At 37.6% G+C, this 17,758-nt stretch overlaps 1 protein-coding gene across 3 annotated transcripts in view; it reads right to left on the bottom strand.

The window, feature by feature from the left end:
* The window catches only part of dock4b (dedicator of cytokinesis 4b), a 120,117-nt gene that overhangs the window by 16,598 nt on the left and 85,761 nt on the right, over positions 1-17,758 (bottom strand). For 2 of the 3 annotated variants that reach the window (XM_052118833.1, XM_052118835.1), the window contains exons 26-44: positions 17,658-17,756; positions 17,457-17,551; positions 17,292-17,367; positions 17,085-17,185; positions 15,438-15,496; positions 15,188-15,336; positions 15,013-15,098; positions 14,120-14,146; positions 13,920-14,015; positions 12,839-12,899; positions 12,304-12,397; positions 10,545-10,693; positions 9,268-9,354; positions 8,005-8,109; positions 7,716-7,857; positions 6,595-6,761; positions 5,086-5,172; positions 3,513-3,689; positions 352-435 (exon numbers count right to left, since the gene is read on the bottom strand). In XM_052118833.1, the coding sequence (XP_051974793.1) occupies positions 352-435; positions 3,513-3,689; positions 5,086-5,172; positions 6,595-6,761; positions 7,716-7,857; positions 8,005-8,109; positions 9,268-9,354; positions 10,545-10,693; positions 12,304-12,397; positions 12,839-12,899; positions 13,920-14,015; positions 14,120-14,146; positions 15,013-15,098; positions 15,188-15,336; positions 15,438-15,496; positions 17,085-17,185; positions 17,292-17,367; positions 17,457-17,551; positions 17,658-17,756 (1,941 nt within the window). The remainder of the gene's footprint in view (positions 1-351; positions 436-3,512; positions 3,690-5,085; positions 5,173-6,594; positions 6,762-7,715; positions 7,858-8,004; positions 8,110-9,267; positions 9,355-10,544; positions 10,694-12,303; positions 12,398-12,838; positions 12,900-13,919; positions 14,016-14,119; positions 14,147-15,012; positions 15,099-15,187; positions 15,337-15,437; positions 15,497-17,084; positions 17,186-17,291; positions 17,368-17,456; positions 17,552-17,657; positions 17,757-17,758) is intronic. The other variant, XM_052118834.1, reaches the window with a different exon arrangement.

Raw genomic sequence — 17,758 nt, 5'->3', positions numbered from 1 at the left:
ATTACGCCTTAATCCCAAACGTTAATAGAGAAACAGATGGAAATAATATAGGAGCATGAAACATTTTAGAAATAAAGGATTAGGTATTAAATAGATTGTTTAGCCCAAAATGTTTAATTCTGTCATCATTTAGTCACCCTAATGTTGACAGAATGACAGTTTTGGCAGCCTTTATTCGCCATTCAAACAAAAAAATGTTTATGGTGACTGAGGCTAATAATATGGTAACGTCTCCTTTTGTGTTTCACAGAAGAACAAACGTCATGTGGGTTTGGAACAACATAAGGGTGAGTAATGGATGACAGATTTTATATAAGAATATACGATTTAATTTGGTTTCTTGAGACAGACCTGTTCAAACATAAGCTCTCTGAGACGGCTGATCTTGTCACCATCTTCTGGATGATTCATGATGTAGTCCTTCACAAAGAACGCCTGCCAGAAACACAAGAAAAACACAATGTTACACTCTTTAAACTCAATGCATTGTGCATCACCACATCACAACACATTTCAAAGCACGTTGCAAGTTACACTTACCTTCAAGTTTCGAGCATACACCGTCATGCATCATTTCACAGAATGAAAAGGATTTGCTTCCTGCAGCAAATCAACCCTTGATTAAAGGGATAGTTCACCAAAAATGTAAAATGTCATCTATCTCATCATCATGTTGTTCCAAACTCTAATTAGTTTCTTCCATCCATGGAACACAAAAGGCAAAATGTTAAAGAATGCTCTGTCTACTCTTTTCCACTTAAAGAATATTCCAGGTTCAATAAGCTCAATCGCTCACATTTGTGGCATAATGTTGATTACCACCAAGTTATTTTGACTCGTCCCTTCTTCGTACAAAAAAGTTACAGTGAGGCACTTACAATGGAAGCAAATGGGGCCAATTTTCGGAAGGTTTAAAGTAAGAAACGTGAAGCTTATAATTTTAGAAAAGCACTTACATTAATTATTCTATTAAAACGTGTATTATTTGAGCTGTTATGTTATTTAAATCATGTTAGGGTTTACGTGTTATGTCATCATAGCAACAAAGTTGTAAAATTGGATATAACTTTACACAGAAAATGTTAGCAAGCAATTTTATTACATTTAAATTATGTTGCATGCATATTCATCACGTCTTGTGTCTATACTTTTGAAACAGTGTGTATTTTAAACATTACGAATTGGCCCCCATTCATTTCCATTGTAAGTGCCTCACTGTAACCCACATTTTTGCCTTTTGTTTTTATTTAATTTTTTAAAAAAAAGGAGGGAGTCGAAATAATTTTTGTGGTTATCAACATTATGCCACAAATGCTGTCGGTTGAGCTTAACTTGTATTGAACCCGGAATATTCCTTTAATAAAAAATAAATGGGTTCAATGAGGAGAAAGTCATACAGGTTTGGAAGAACATTTGACAGAATGTTTGGGTTCGCTATCCCTTTAAATCCTTGTTTATCTGTTACATGTGAATGTAGCACTTCAACTTAATGAGTAATTCTCATTTAAATGACGCTTAAGGTGCGAAAATGGAAATATGCATCTTTTCTGACCTTCTAAGGAAAAAGCAGAGAAAGAGAGAGAATAGACGGTGTCTCTGCCTCCGATCTCTTTCAAGGATGATGGCCTTGTATCTCCAAAGAGACGGTGGGAGAGCCAGAACTCTCAGACTTCAAACACTCTCCCATGCAGATTTACCCACTACCCACTGGCCCATATCTGACATTTGGCCTTAACGCCCACCAAATGTAGCAGGCAGATGACAAATTTAATTGCAGCTGCTTGCTATGCCTGCAGAACATAAAGTTTGAATGCAACGTATTTGCAAATAATTACAAGCGTACCTGCTGCCTTGGTCACATTGAACAGATCTGTTATGTTTGTATTAGTGCTGTCAGTTGATTAAAATACTTAAATCACAATGAAATAGTCCCCATAGTTTGCGTGGGGGACTATGCAGTGGGCATTATATCTCTTAAATCCTCATCCTGCACTTTAATTTCCAGCGACACCAGGAAAATGCAGATGCTTCGATTTGTCGGGCTGCGTCAATGCGGATTATCAAAGGTCCCATCTGGTTTGTTTTGTACAAAGAATCACCATTAACAGGTCCTCTCTCCATCACTTGATCATTGACCCAGAATCGCTATTGTGTGTGTGTTTGTGGCGTGTCCAAATGTTCTGACTATTACAACCAGTGTTCAGCACTCAACATGGAGCTGAATAAAATGTCCGAATCTAACGTGAAAATTGGTAAGTGCGGTAATCGTGATTAAGAAAAATGTAAGCGTTAATCATTTTGAAGGAATTGCATCTGTTAACGCCTTAATTTTTGCAGCTTTCATGAGCATTTAAACATCACTGCCTAACTAGCACATGAACTTCATGAGGCACGACTGTCGAGGAAGTTTGAAAACCGCTAGGGTGAGCCAATTAAAACAGAGAGACTTGCAAATCAGAGAAACACCAGAGTGAAATTTCCTCGAGGTCTGGCCTTCAGCAGAAAGAAGTAAAATTAACAGCTGCAGATGAAACATTTAATAAACAACTAATTGGCAATGCTGTCATGATTACAAGTCCAAATACATTAACCGTAGTTCATCGTAGACTCACGCCTGAGGAAGTTCAACAGAGCCTAGTATTTGAACAGCTTACAAGAATAGAGTTTTAAAGAATAGTTCACTCCAATTATATGAACATCATACAGGGTTTGGAACAAAATGAGGGTGAGCAAATGACAGAAATGTCATTTTACTGTGAACTATCCCTTTAAGAAACAAAAATGTACATTCTGGAACACACAGATGTTGTATGGAGTCTCCTGTTGATACCTTCTTTCCGAGACCATCAAGGTAAATACTGCAGTGACACTAAAGCAAGGTTGCTATGCAACAAGCTTTCAGACAATCTAGAAAGAACTGTTGTATTCACACAAGGAAAACATGACTTCTTTGAGATGTTATATATTTTCCCAGAGCTTACAAGTTGTAATGTGACTTCCTTTAATGCTATTATTCATTTAATTTCCATAGTCATGTTATGGCCAGCTATTTCCTTACAGTCACTGTGTTCTTTAACCTACATACACAAAAAAAAAACAATGAGCCAATGAGGGGGTGGGAAAACCTTCACAACGATAGTGTGTGTATACAAACCAAATCACACTATAAAACATGAGAAAAAATGGTGTCAATGAGGATAAAGGATATACCAACAAATCTCTGAACTGGTGTTATCCTATGTAAAGGTTAGGGTAAACTTAGTTTTTACGTCTCGCATGTGGCCGAGTGCTTCAAAGCATACTCTTTTGACTGCGAGCGCATATGGATGTTTGACGCATGTGCAATACGGATGCTTTCTGACACTCTTTTGAAGTCGTGACAATGTTCGAGTGTCAAAAATTAGGCTGAATGGCGACTGTATGCTCGCATTGTTTTAATGAAGAAATTTGTAAACATTTTCTCACATTGAAAAAAATCAATATTTACAACGAAATAAATTCAATAGATTAACCTCCTGATAGCGAGCGAGTCCTCCGTTGACTGCGGCATCGATGACTCCATTGAGACACATAGTGAGAGGGTTGATGTTCTGCATCTGTCGCGTTTGGCACTGCGTGATCAACGTCCGTAACTGCAGGTTCTTGTTCTCGATCACCTCGATAGCATTCTCCAGCGGACTCACCTCCACCTGGGGTGCAAACAATGGAATTGACCAACAAACCAAAAAACAATGGCGCAGAAACGTCCCTCGTTGAGGAACTTAGGGCAATTGCCTACTGGAAATCGTTTACTAGATGGGAATTTGGCCTGAAATTTACTCTTCAAGCACAACTATCTTATTTTCACCTGTTTTTGCTTTCTGATTTGTAAAATAACACAAGTATGCATTGCATTCTCAGCACAGCCACAAGGGGCGCTACATCGGGTGTCGGCGTTAACGGTCTTATACAGGCAGTATTCTCTTTCAGGTCAACTACTTTCATGGTGCAGTTTTGAGAGAATCTCGCTGACCAGGTTACTGTGAATTAGTTATATTGTTAAAATATGTGTATAGCTAGCTACATGTGTAGTAACACATCCAGTTTAGGCTCAGATGTTTGAAGGTACTGTAACTCTATCGTCCCCTTGAGTACCAACGTTTGTTACCACCACAGAAACAGAAGAATGCTCCTCAAGTATGCAACAGTAATTGATACTAACCGAATTTTGAGTCGGTCTCCCTAAACTCTTAAACTGCTTATATATTTGTATTAGGGGTGACACTCACCATACAATACCATATGTGTCGTACGATACATAAACAAACACGTTATAGTGTAATTAAAACCAAGCAGCGCAATATTGAGAGCTGCGGAACAGTCTCCTCCCCGGAGAGGCTGCGCTGAGCGGTCACAGGAAAACAGATCAGCTCACTTCCAAGTACATAGGCGAGAAGATCGATGGCAAACAGCAAGTATATTGCACTGTTGCGGTACAGCTTGTCGAATTTACCAAAGGATGGTGTCATATCCTGGTGCTACAGTACATCAAACATGTAGTTTTATTTATGCTGACATCACTGCGCAAATTGGGGGATTTGTGAGGCAGAAACAGCAGCAGTAAGTTTAACAACACCACTCTCAGGTGACACTGAGCTTGACATGCAAAGCCAGACGCTCGTAAGTTATGAGTCATAACTATAAAAAAACAGCTTATTCAAAGAATCGACAATGAAAGAAACCTGCGATTACATGAGACTTACATGAGATCTGCTTTTTACTATGAAATGTAAACAGCTTTGAGAACAACACTTGACGGCTGAGAAAGTGGGTGTGTACAGTTGCAATCGCAAACATTCATGTCTGTGTTTGTGTGTTTGCGTAGAGTTTTAATGGTTCTGTAGCTCAACTAGAAGAGCGTGTCACTAGCATGATCAAGGTCATTGGTTTGATTCCCAGGGATGTAAAGTCACTTTGGATGAAAGTGTCCACAAAATGCAAATATATGTAAATATTAGTACAAGTATAGTATAGGTATATTTCCAGCCTTTATGTGGTAAAGAGCAAGGCATACGTTTTTTTTAAGATGTTCACAAATTTTCTTACCAGCTCTCTCCTCTCCACTTCAAACCACCGTGAGATGCCAGGTAGACTTTGTACGAGTGTTAGCGTCGTCCTTTCTACCCACAGGCTCTGTAAATCAAAAGCAAAATCTCATTTAGATTTGTCAAAGTTCAAACTGTCAGAAGCAACCTCAACAATGCCTTAAGGTAAAATATCTACTACATTTTCCAATGAACGAATTACTTTTTCTCCAACAGCATGTATAATACATACCATCATGCATTGAATTTACAGTTTAAACACCTCATTCTCAGGAACAGACTTTGCTTATGTGTACCACATATTAAATTTCACATTCATAAATTCAATTTCCATACACCACTTCAGTGCATGTATAATGTGCAGACAGAGAAGGCATGGACAGAAATTCAGACACTGATTATGAGATTCAAAACCACCGCAGCCCAATATAATCTTATCATCTGGATACAGTCTCATCTGAAGTTTACCTGTAAATTAGATTTTCAGACATTATTACTGGGCGGTAAGTGGGCCGGGGTGGTGAGGACCCCCAATGTCTCAGAAAATGTAATATCTGGCAGGCTAAATGGTTTATTTCAAAAGCGGTAATCACTGGAGGCAGGGGGAAATCTAGCCCCTGCAGTGGATAGATCCACAGCGTGGCTGTGATTGTCTGGGATGGACATATTGCGTGAGAGGGGGAGGGAGGGAATGATATTTGGAATGAGCCGGTCCCTGAGCCTCTAAAACTTTAATTAGCCTCTGTGGGCTGAGAGTGTGAATAATGCAGCATATGAGAGTACACCTGAACTCAATACACGTGCAAACATGCACACACACACACACGCACACACACAAGATGCCAGACACTGGGATTGATGGAATGAATACACAAGAGAGAACCGGAAGAGCAAAATGCTAGAGAGGTAAGTCGAAAAACAGATTAAAGACATGAAAGGAACTCTAGAAATAAAGACAAATGGTGATAAAGAGATAGTTCACCTAAAAATGAAAATTCTGTTGTTTCAAACCTGAATGACATTCTTTCTTCTGTAGAACACAAAAGGTCAATATTTGAATAATATACTGGCCACACATAATTAAAGTAAATGGGGACTGGGGTTGTCAATCTCCAAACTGAGCACCATAAAAGTGGTCCATAAGATGTGTGAACTTTATTTAAAGTCTTCCGAATTCATGTGAAATCTTTGTGTGAGAAACTGATTGAAATGTAAGTTGTTATTCACTAAAAATCCCTCCAAAGAGCTTTTACCTGCTGTAAATAGTGAGTTGAACTCATGAATGAATCATTCAGATCAGATTTGTTAACTGGTTGAATTGATGAACTGAAAAGTTTCGACTCAAATGCAGGATTTGATCACAAATCAGACATTGCTACTTGAGGCAGATGTCCAGATTTTCAGTGAATAACGACATAAACTTTGGTCTTTTCCTCCTCAAAGTCAAATAGGCTTTGCACCAGTAGGCAAATAATGGTTCAACTACTACGTTAAGTGTACACTATCTCACCTTAAACTCATTCTCTTTGTCTTTGGTTCCCTTGTGAAATGGACGGTCGTAGCGGAACCTCCAGATGTGATTGACTTTATAGAAGCTCTTGATGTTGTCTGGGACGCCGTCTCTCTGCAGGACGTCCTGGCTATCTGGGATTGGTGTGACAGCGTAGATCTGCAGGTCTAGAGGATAACATGTCAAGGAGCATGCAAAATGTGTCATTCAAATACGCTATCATACTGTAAGCTACAGTATGCACAAACATCCGTTCTCAGCTTGTTTGCATATTTTGAGTAATCAATATACCATGCAGCTGCCTCGCATACAATATTTATGTGAATTCTATTCATTTAAATCAATTAATTATTAATAATTAAATTAATAATTATTTTTGTCATAATCAGTACCAATAAATCCTGTGGCTAAACTGTTAGAGCATAGCACTAGCAAAAGGTCATGGGTTTGATTTCCAGGATTGAACGCTCTTAAGTCGCTTCTGAATAAATGTAAAGCAAATGTAAATAATCGTGCAGCCCTACTTCACACTCACTTCAAATCATCCTGTGCAAATGTTTAAATACCCAACATCTTGTACCTTACAGACGCAAGGTCTCATCAGCACATAAATATGAATGGAGCAGGGCAGCAGTCCAGAAAGCGCTGTGATTAATCGCAGCTCAGATAACAAAACGCTGTGCTCATGCAGTTTGACTGCCGCTGTCTGCTTTACTTGTGCTGAAGTGAATGTCAAATATTCACAGAGCAGCTGGCCTCTAGGCACACGTCCTATCAATTTAGCAAACGCTCTCCTGCGACCCGCCGTCTCCAAACCCGGGATGGGTTCTGAGAGGGGGGATCGATTTTAAACCAGCACATGGACATGTATTTACTGCGGGCATCTCTGGCCTTGTGTCATCCTGAAAATCTTGTCCTAACTTCGGCTGTGTTGCTGCTTAGGGTAGCTGAGTTAGTGGACTTCCCAAAATGTATCTACAGAGGTCAATGACAAATGATCTACAAGTAAGTAGATTCCTCAAATGTAGTAGGGTGATGTAGCCTCTTCTTAGTGTACTTTTAAGTTGCCTTGACTAATAATTAGTTCTAAAGGAAAGAAAGAGAAGACTGTTGTAGGATACACTGGGCTTCAGCCTGGTAGATGGTCTGGTCGGGCTGGTTGGCGTGCTGCATTGCGATGGCATGTGGGAACTCATTGAGCATGCGTTGCTGGAACGCTTCCAGCCGCTCGTAGTCATGACCACGACACACAAACTCCTTATTCTGTGGAGACACAGACATTCTGGTTAATACTGACACCAAGTGGACTTGAACGTTACTGACAGTAACATGTAATATGCTGAACTACAAAGCTGCAGGGTTTTTTACCCACTCCAAACTTTGTGTGATCGATGTTAGGGTGACACTTACCCGTAAAAAGAAGGGGAAATTCTTGCCGTAGAAGCCCACTCTGAAGAACTCGGGCTCCAGACGCTGCTGGTCCATTATTTTATCGTAAAACGAAGCTTCCATCATCTGTGATATGCAGTCATACAGAAGCACTTATTTTACAACCTATCTATCTATCATTATATATGCACATGTCTTCAGTTAAAGGGCCATACTGTACTCTGTTGTAACAGTTTTTTTTCAATGAACTCCACTTAAAGGGATAGTTCACCCCACAATTCTCTCATAATTTACACACCCACATGACATCCCAGATGTGTATGACTTTCTTTCTTCTAAAGAACACAAAAGAAGATTTTTAGAAGAATATTTCAGCTCTGTAGGTCCTTTCAATGCAAGTGAATGGTGTCCAGAACTCCAAAAATCACATATAGGCAGCATAAAAGTAATCCATACGACTTCAGTGGTTTAATGTGTGTCTTCTGAAGCGATACAATCACTTTTGGTGAGAAACAGATCAATATTTCAAGCCTTTTTAAGTAAAAATCTCCACTTTATTTATAGTAAAAAAGGACTTAAATATTTATCTGTTTCTCACCCATACCTATCATACCCCTTCTAAAGACATGGATTTTACAACTGTAAAAGTATTATGGATTACTTTTATGCTGCCTTTATGTGATTTATAAAGCTTAAATGGTTTGGTCACATTCACTTGAATAGGACCCACAGAGCTGAAATATTTTTTCTAAAAATCTTCATTCGTGTTCTGCAGAAGAAAGAAAGTCATACACATCTGGGATGGCCTGAGGGTGAATGAATGATGAGAGCATTTTCATTTTTGGGTGAACTATCCCTTTAGTTAGTTAAGGTGTTTTTGCACACACAAAATAAAAATAAATAAAAAATCTGCTTGGTTTTATGTAACTATATTCTACCCTCTCTCTGACCACTAAAAAAGGCAGTTTTTAAGCTACTGGTCTTGTAAGACTTCACTTCTAAATGCAAATAACCTGTTATGATTGGCTAATACCTTTCCATATGAAATGAGTAATTACAGCTCTGCCAAGTTGCAGATTACTGAATAGGTTGTTCATTTGTTAATATGATCATGATTGTGTTTGTATGTGGTCAGCACATAAAATTCTCCTATATTAAAAGAGTAAGATCCTGTTTTACATGATATGCCCTTTGAAGTGCAGACATAGTAATAAACCATGTCAAGAATGGTCATGAGGCATAAACATGTATTATTGTCTAAACATTATATATTAAGCAACTCACCCTCATTTTGCTGAGGTTTCTGTAATCATAGTAGGATTCGTACTGGTTGGCCAGCTCTCTGCACAGAATTATGCCATTTTCCCAACACTGGGGACACAGGGAATGACAGTATTTTAATGAATATGATTCACCAGTAGGAGGCCCTAGAGCACCATTCAAATTTGAAAAAACAACAACAACAAAAACATATTAAGCACTGGTTAGTTGATGACGTTTATTATATAGTTATTAAAAAATACATAATATATACTAAAAAAAAATAATATATAAAAATACAATAAGTTATTCTATATATATTTAATACTTTTTATCATAATTATTAATACAAAAGCTATACACACATATATATATATATATTGTAGCTGTGATGCAAAGCCCTTGTATTGTTTTCTACACTTATAATGTTTATAATGTATTGTCTTAAAAAAAAAAAAAGTTTGTTATTTTTTAACTTCCATACCCAAATATAATTTTCAGGCATGTCTTTTTTTAAACATACGCTTTTCAGTCCTGTTGCTTTCCAAATCTTCCAGTAACAGCAACAGATGACTCTTGTCATGAGGACATTAGATAAAAATTAAGGCGCTGATTTTTATTCTCATCCTGTCCCCTGATTGTTTGATTGAGGCTACTGATTGTGTAAATACCATTTTCATTTGAAGGATAGCTACTTGAATTACAATCGCCCTCTGATCATTTGACAGGAGGCTAAGAAAAGCCATGTTAGGAGAAACAAAATGGTCTAGCAAGATTCCTTCTCAGAAAACAGTATTATTTGTAACTATTTTTTAAATAAAAAAATATATTTTCATAGCAATATCAGCATATCCATATCGCTTATTCCTCACCATTACATTTGAATGGCTTTCATGAAATATATATATATTTTTAATTATAATATGAACTAAATTTTCCTTTGACTGGAATTCAAATTAAGCTGTAACTATGTAGTTTTTTCTAAATGCTTTATATATATTTTCCCTACATTGTCTGTTGAACCATGTTACGCTGCGAAATTTCCCCCCTTTAAAAATAATGGTTTCATCTTTCTGACATATTCACGGGAGTGGCATAAGATTTTTTGACATATGGATCCAACAGAGAAGGTTTCTCTGAAATCTTTCCTTGAATGCTCAGTAACCTTTTCAAATGAAACGATAAAAAATATTTTATTTGGCAAGGCTTTAGCAGAAGTGGCTCTGTTTCCTGACAGTGACCTTGAAAAGAGGAAGGGAGGCAGACAAACACAGAGAAAGGCAGATGCCAAGAATTCATACCTTTCCACGGTCAAAATTTTGTATGATGGTGAGGTGCAGGTATTCTTTCCTCTGCCACTCGCTCTGCATGGGATAACTCAGAAACTCCCTCAGGGGTCTCTCAGACCACTCTAACAGCTCGTCATAGAGTAGAAGTGTGTATGAGGCCTCTACAGACACGCAAACACATAAGCAGGGTCATAGAAATATGCGCAACATCTTGAGATCCAACCACCCCACGTAAACTATACCAGTCAAAAGTTTGGATGTCAAAATAGATTTATTGACAAATATAATGTATACATTTCTTAAAGGGTTAGTTCACACAAAAATGAAAATTAGCCCATAATATACTCACCCTCAAGCCATCCTAGGTGTATATGACTTTCTTCTTTAAGCCAAATACAATCAGAGTTATATTAAAAAAAATCCTTGCTCTACCAAGCTTTATAATGGGAGTGAATGGTACCTTAGATTTTGAAGCCCAAAAAAGCACATCCATCCATCAAAAAAGTAATCCATACGGCTCCAGGGGGTTAATAAAGGCCTTCTGAAGCAAAGCGATGTGTTTTTTTGTAAGACAAATATCCATATTTATAACCGTCCACTCATTCACGGGAGAGTCGAGTTCCGGCGTATGATGTAGGCTCTGGTGAAAAGTGACGAACGCGGAAGCGCCGGTCACGAATTAGATGTCAACAGTGAGGAATTTTAGAGAAAAATTATGGAGAATTTCAATATAAGAGAAGAGGAGATTGAGTTTTTTGCCCAGCCCATTTGCTCATTTGTTTGAACTGGAGTACACCTACCAGATGGAGGAGGCCGCAGCAGCGGCACAAACAAAAGAATCTGGTAAACGGAGAGTTCGGGAGACGTGGTGGTGCTCATGCAGGAAATGCCAGGTAATGCCAACAGAGGCTGAGAGTGTTTGCTGCCATGAATGGACAATTGGAATGACTGGATAGATGCATGAACGCACCGTTTTAAGACTAATACAAATCTACAGTATAGCTAAAACAGCATTCGTCACTTCTAGCCGGAGCTTACTCTACGCCTACGTCATACGCCTGTACTCGACTCTCTTGTGAACACGCGGACGGCCGTTACTGAAAGCCAGCCATTATAATTTATAAAGTTATAAATAAGGATATTTTTCATACAGAAACACATCGCTTTGCTTCAGAAGGCCTTTATTAACCCCCTGGAGCTATATGGATTACTTTTTTTTGATGGATGGATGTGCTTTTTTGGGCATCAAAATCTAAGGTACCATTCACTTCCTTTAAAAGCTTGGAAGAGCCAGGATATCTTTTACTATAACTCCGATTGTGTTTGGCTGAAAGAAGAAAGTCATATACACCTAGGATGGCTTGAGGGTGTAGTACATTATGAGATAATTAACATTTTTGAGTGAACTAAACCTTTAATAAAACTTTTGTTTTAATAGTGTATTTTGCACACTAGTGAGAGGAAAAACAGCCAACAAGAGTCCAGCGACCAATTCTTCAATACAGCTTAAAAAGTATCAATAGGCAGAACCTCATGAAGTTGATTGAAAGAATAATCAGAGTGTACAAAGCTGTAATCTAGAGAAAAGGAAGCTACTTTGAATCATTTTTGGATCTTATTTTTGTCTCTGCATAATTCCAATACTCCCATTTGTTTAATTTCAATGTTGAATGATTGTGTCATTATTCTAAAATGTTGAAAATAGTAATAGCTGCTGTACACACTCCCTTCCCTCTTTAATAAAGCATCTGTCTGTCCCATACAGGAATACCTGTGTAATTCTGAGCTTTCAGGTGCAGGTCATACAGTTTGTGAATGTAGCGGATGTACATTTCCTCTTTATTCAGCTCTGTTTTGTAAAAGTTCTGCAGAAAAAGAGACAAAAAAGAAAATTTATAAAATTAAGTGGTTTACTTGCTGTTAAACTGAATGATTTTTTTTTGTTCAACAAACACACTCACACTTATGTCAGGCTGGTTGCTATGGATGAACTCATAAAGATAAACCAAGGAGGCTTAGAGAATGAATACAGGAAATCGCTCCAGCACTGGACGGTCCACAATACAACCTTCAGCTTTGAAAAGGCTTTAGTGTTGCCCTCTTGTTTCCCTCGTGAAGTAAAGAGCTAAATCACTTCCCTTGTTAACACGCAAGTCTTGAGCTAAGCACTGCTTATTCCATTCAAAAACCATCTAATCTAGAGTGTGAGAAACTAAGAACCGAAAGGAAATGCAAAACAGTGAAATACTGCAGTCCCAACTGCACTTACATGTACAGGGTGAATATAAATTGAGAGAAAATCATACCAGCAGACTGACTGTACAGCCAATCTTCTTTCCGTCCACTTCCCCCATTTTCATACAGTCCCTGTAAGATATCAGTCAAATTACATACATGTTACATTTGTGTACATGAATCATACCATGTTGGGTTATATTGGGACCAAATTACAGATTTTGTGTGTTACTGCAGAATTCAGTAAACAACTGTAACTGAATCATTAATGTTTTCAATCCCAAGTAATTCAAATTAGATTTTTGTTTTATTTGTAAGTAGTAATTAGTAAAACAAATCAGTTTATTGGTAGAATGTATTTCATGTACATTTTATCATTAAGTAAATAATTGTAATTGAACTATTGTTTTCAATGACGTTTTCAATTGCAAGTTATACAAATTTGTTTTCTGGTTTTATTCGTAAGTAATATTTAGTACACTACTACTTTGTAAGTAGTAAGTATTTGTAAGTATTTGTTGTAAATTGCACCATTTAGTAAATAATTGTGACTGAAATTTTTCATTTCCAAGATATTCAAATTCGTTTTTTTGTGTTGTTCTGTTTTATTTATTAGTATTTATTGGAATTTAAGTGTATTAGTGCAAATATTTAGAGTGAATTGAAATGTTTATTAAATAGTTGTAAACAAATCAATGTTTTTAATGATGTTTTCAATACTTAGTCATACAAATTAGTTGTTTTTTATTTATAAGTATTACTTTGTGTAAATTTGTTGAGTATTCGCTAGGGATGGGACAATATAAATTGCCTTGTTTTGATGAAAAGTGCTTGAGAGTAAAACTGATATCCATGTAATGTGTGTCCATCAAAGATGAGGCACACCACTTTCATTGAATAATGTGTCTTAATATCCTTTTTGTTCTTTACAGTCAGATAAAATGTGAAAAGATATACTCTCAAACAGCATGGATGCACGAAAGAAACAGAGAGATTCTCATTGATGATTGCTTAACCGAAATGCATGTTTATACCTTAAAGTGACAGTAACCTTTTTTAGCATTCTCCAATTAGAAATTGCTTATAGTTTGGTAGTTTCAATGTAGCTTCCCCAACACTGATATATACGTGTGTATTTCTGCCCAGTGTTACCTGTAGTCCAGCAGTCTCTCCATCAGTCGTGTAACTGTGGCGATTAGTGATATACCGCTCTCTCGCCAAGTCTCTCTCTCGATCTTCTTCAACAGACTGACAGAAAACACAAACACAAGAGAACGAGTCATTCTGCTGCCCACCACATTCCACATACACACCCAAACCTGTCCAGTAGAACAGTGATTAGTGCATCTTACCTAGGGTATGGACCAAAAAGAGGAATTCTAGTCCAGGACAGCATAAATAAAACAAATTCAGATGAATACATTAATGTTAACAGCAGCCACTCACACTCCGTTACTGCGGTTAGTATGGTTAGTACAGGAAAACAAAGGAAAGAGGGACAATTCATCCCCTGCTGTCACATCAAGAGCAATATATGTTCTTTTCATCAATAGAAATTCATGTTTATCCTTTAAATCTCGCTGTTATTAAGTATAGGAAAAGGAAGTCCAATTGATATTGGAATATACTGACTTTATGATAACTTTCATTGCAAGTTTAACAAACATTCCATAAAGATTCATGTATCGTTAGTTAATCTGCATTTAAATAGTGAACATTGTCAATTCTATTCCATTCAGATTTTAATGAACTATTGATCTGTTAAGCATTATATAATGTGTGTTAAATAATTATTAAATACATTATTACTATGCTGTTGTCTGGTTCTCTTAGTGACCGCTTCAAGAGACAACAAAGATTGTTGAGGATGTGGCTTTTAAGTGGGCCATATATAGATATATACAGCCAAATAAAGATATAAAAAGCAAGCAAATGCACACACACACACACACACACACACACACACCCACACAAAAACACAAACATACAGTAAATGTACTTCTGGCCATAGGTCCAGTTAAGCCCAACCAATAAGCACACAGATGGATGAGATCTGACTAGCAGAAACACTTACCATCAGTCAGACTAAGCATAAATAATATGAAAATATTCTCCCTCCCTAAACACTAGATTAGCTCCAACCAAACCCCCTGAGGAACAGTAGGAACATAAATATGTTGTGAAGCCAACGATACAGCACTAAATGAAATAAATGATATCGTTTGGAGAGCTCTGTCTGACTCACATGCTGTTGAAGAGTTCTCTATATGTCTCGTCTCCTTTCCCCTCTGACATAAGACTGTCCAGCTTGTCTATAAGTTTCGCCTCCACCTAATATAAGCAATCATATTGTTATAATAAGCAGCCAATCTCAGATGATTGCATGTCCCATAAAAGGGCAGTAGGGGGCGCTGTGTGACCTGTTTGAAGTTGCCACTTCTGCGCTGTTCCCAGTCCATCATGTCATGAAAGATCGGGATCATGACATTCCTCAGGTCAGGTTGAGGTACTAGTGTCACCTCTAAGAACGGGCCGATCATCGCTGGGATGAAATTTAACTTGTGCTCTCCTGCGTGACAAAGGCAGACAGATAAGAGAAGATTACATTTCTTACATCCATGCTGACTGAAAAGTTTGACTAAAGCTTTTGGATGTTTGTGAATCTCTCACCTAAATTCTGCCACATGCTGAATATCTCACATCCCATCATTACACGCATGTCTCCATACCTGCACACAAACACAGTACAGATCATTTACATTGACAGTTCAATTGGTTAAATCAATTAAAGTGTGTAACTTTTCGATAATAAAGTAATAGATTACCCCAAAATGAAAATTCTGCCATTATTTACTTTATTACCTAATGTTGCAAAAAAATACTTTCTTCCGTGGACCACAAAAGGATGAAATTAGAAGTATTAACACGCTTTGTGCCAATATAATGAAAGTGAATATTGACTGTCAAGGCTATTAAATTAATATTTCACCCTCTCATCATTTACTCATCCTCAGGTCATCCCAGATGTGTATGACCGTCTTTCTTCTGCAGAACACAAATACCAATTTTTTTAAAAATATCTCAGCACTGTAGGTCCATACAATGCAAGTGAAAGGGAACTAGATCTTTGAAGCTCCAAAAATCACATAAAGGCAGCATAAAAGTAATCCATACGACTGGATGTGGTTTAATATATGTCTCCTGAAGCAATGCAATCCCTTTCGGTGAGAAACAGATCAATATTTCAATCCTTTTTTACAATAAATCTCCACTTTCACTTTCAGAATGTGAAAGTGAAAGTGGAGATTTGTCCTAAAAAAAAAAAGGACTTAAATATTGACATTACATTTGGCAGATGCTTTTATCCAAAGCGACTTACAGTGCACTTATTACAGGGACAATCCCCCTGAGCAACCTGGATTTAAGTGCCTTGCTCATGGACACAATAGTGGTGGCTGTGGGGATAGAATCAGTAACCTTCTGATTACCAGTTATGTGCTTTAGCCCACTATGCCACCACCACCCCCATATGAATCTGATCCTCACCCACACCTATCATATTGCTTCTGAAGACACATTTAACCACTGGGGTCATATGGATAACGTTTATGCTGGCTTTATGTTATTTTTGGAGCTTCAAAGGCCTGATCACCATTTACTTGCATTGTATGAACCTACAGAGCTTAGATATTATTCTGAAAATCTTTGTTTGTGTTCAGTAGAATAAAGACAGACATACACATCTGGGATGGCATGAGGATGAGTAAATGATGAGTGACTTTTTCCCCAGAGTTACTATTAACTTTCATTATATGGCAAAAAGCTGTGTGAAATTTCTCCTGTTGTGATCCCCAGAAGAAGAAAACGCTAAAGGGTTTGGAGCGACATCAGGATGAGTAAAAAAATTACAGAACTTTCATTGTTGGGTCATTTTTATTTTTATTATCTACTATACGCCACTTGTAGGTGGACTTCCAGAAGTACACGTTTTTTGAAAGCAGCTTTGTATGAAACAGCACTACACAAGAAAAAGACAATATAGTAACAGCTTTAACGCAAAACATCTGTTCACCTACTGTATCACTGCACATCACCCATACAGTTACCCTTAGTTAGGGTCTGTTTCTTCTAGTGGAAGCAGGACATTTGAATTTGTCTATAAAATATATGTTCTTAATATTTTGTGACCATACCATTTAGCTGTGAGTAGATTCACAATAAAGAAACATGTTATAAGCACATCAATACATTATAAGAGATAAGAGTTAATTAAATTAAAGGCAGGTTGTGAACTGTGCAAACATTTGTGATACTCACTTTTCCAATATTTTCTTCCTCTTAGATGCAGAGAAGGTCTCTAGCTGAAGGCAAGACTGGTTGATGAAGATGACAGACAGGCAGAAGTAGGAATCCCACATCTACATGGAAACAGAGAATTCAGATATTGAGCCATGGAGCAAGCCAACAGATCAACTGTTAAGTTTCAGTGCACATTAGAGATTGTGAATACAATTAAACTGAAACCTTATAGTCGAACTTGTCATTGAGGAAGTTTGTCCTTAAAGCGTCTGACAGGTAGAGCACAGTGGTGATGATGATGCTGTGAAGTATGACGGAAGCTAGGTCACAATTTCATACTACATGTCAAAACAACATCATGTAAAATGACGGTATAAAAAAGCATCTGACTTGTTTGTGACCAGCCGCATGACCGTCCAGTCTTTGGGGAACATCTCTGGCCTTATTAGGATCCGAAACACGGTGAAAATATGAAGAAGAAAATCCTGAAAGAGAGAAAAAGAGATTGCTTTATTGTCAATAAAGTCGATAAAGTCAGAGGAGTGAGATGTAATGGCGCTGACATTAGGATGCATTCAGAACGTCTCTTACCCGCAGGTCATCTTTACTGGTGAACCGCTGCAGAAGCTGTTGGTAGTGTCGATCTTTCATGTGCCTCAAGAGAGCCAGAAGACACGACACAAACTCTCCCT

The sequence above is a fragment of the Xyrauchen texanus genome, chromosome 45, assembly GCF_025860055.1.
Source record: "Xyrauchen texanus isolate HMW12.3.18 chromosome 45, RBS_HiC_50CHRs, whole genome shotgun sequence".
Classification (NCBI taxonomy): domain Eukaryota; kingdom Metazoa; phylum Chordata; class Actinopteri; order Cypriniformes; family Catostomidae; genus Xyrauchen; species Xyrauchen texanus.
Note: the sequence above shows the minus strand (reverse complement) of the source record. Positions and strands in the feature narration are given on the sequence as shown.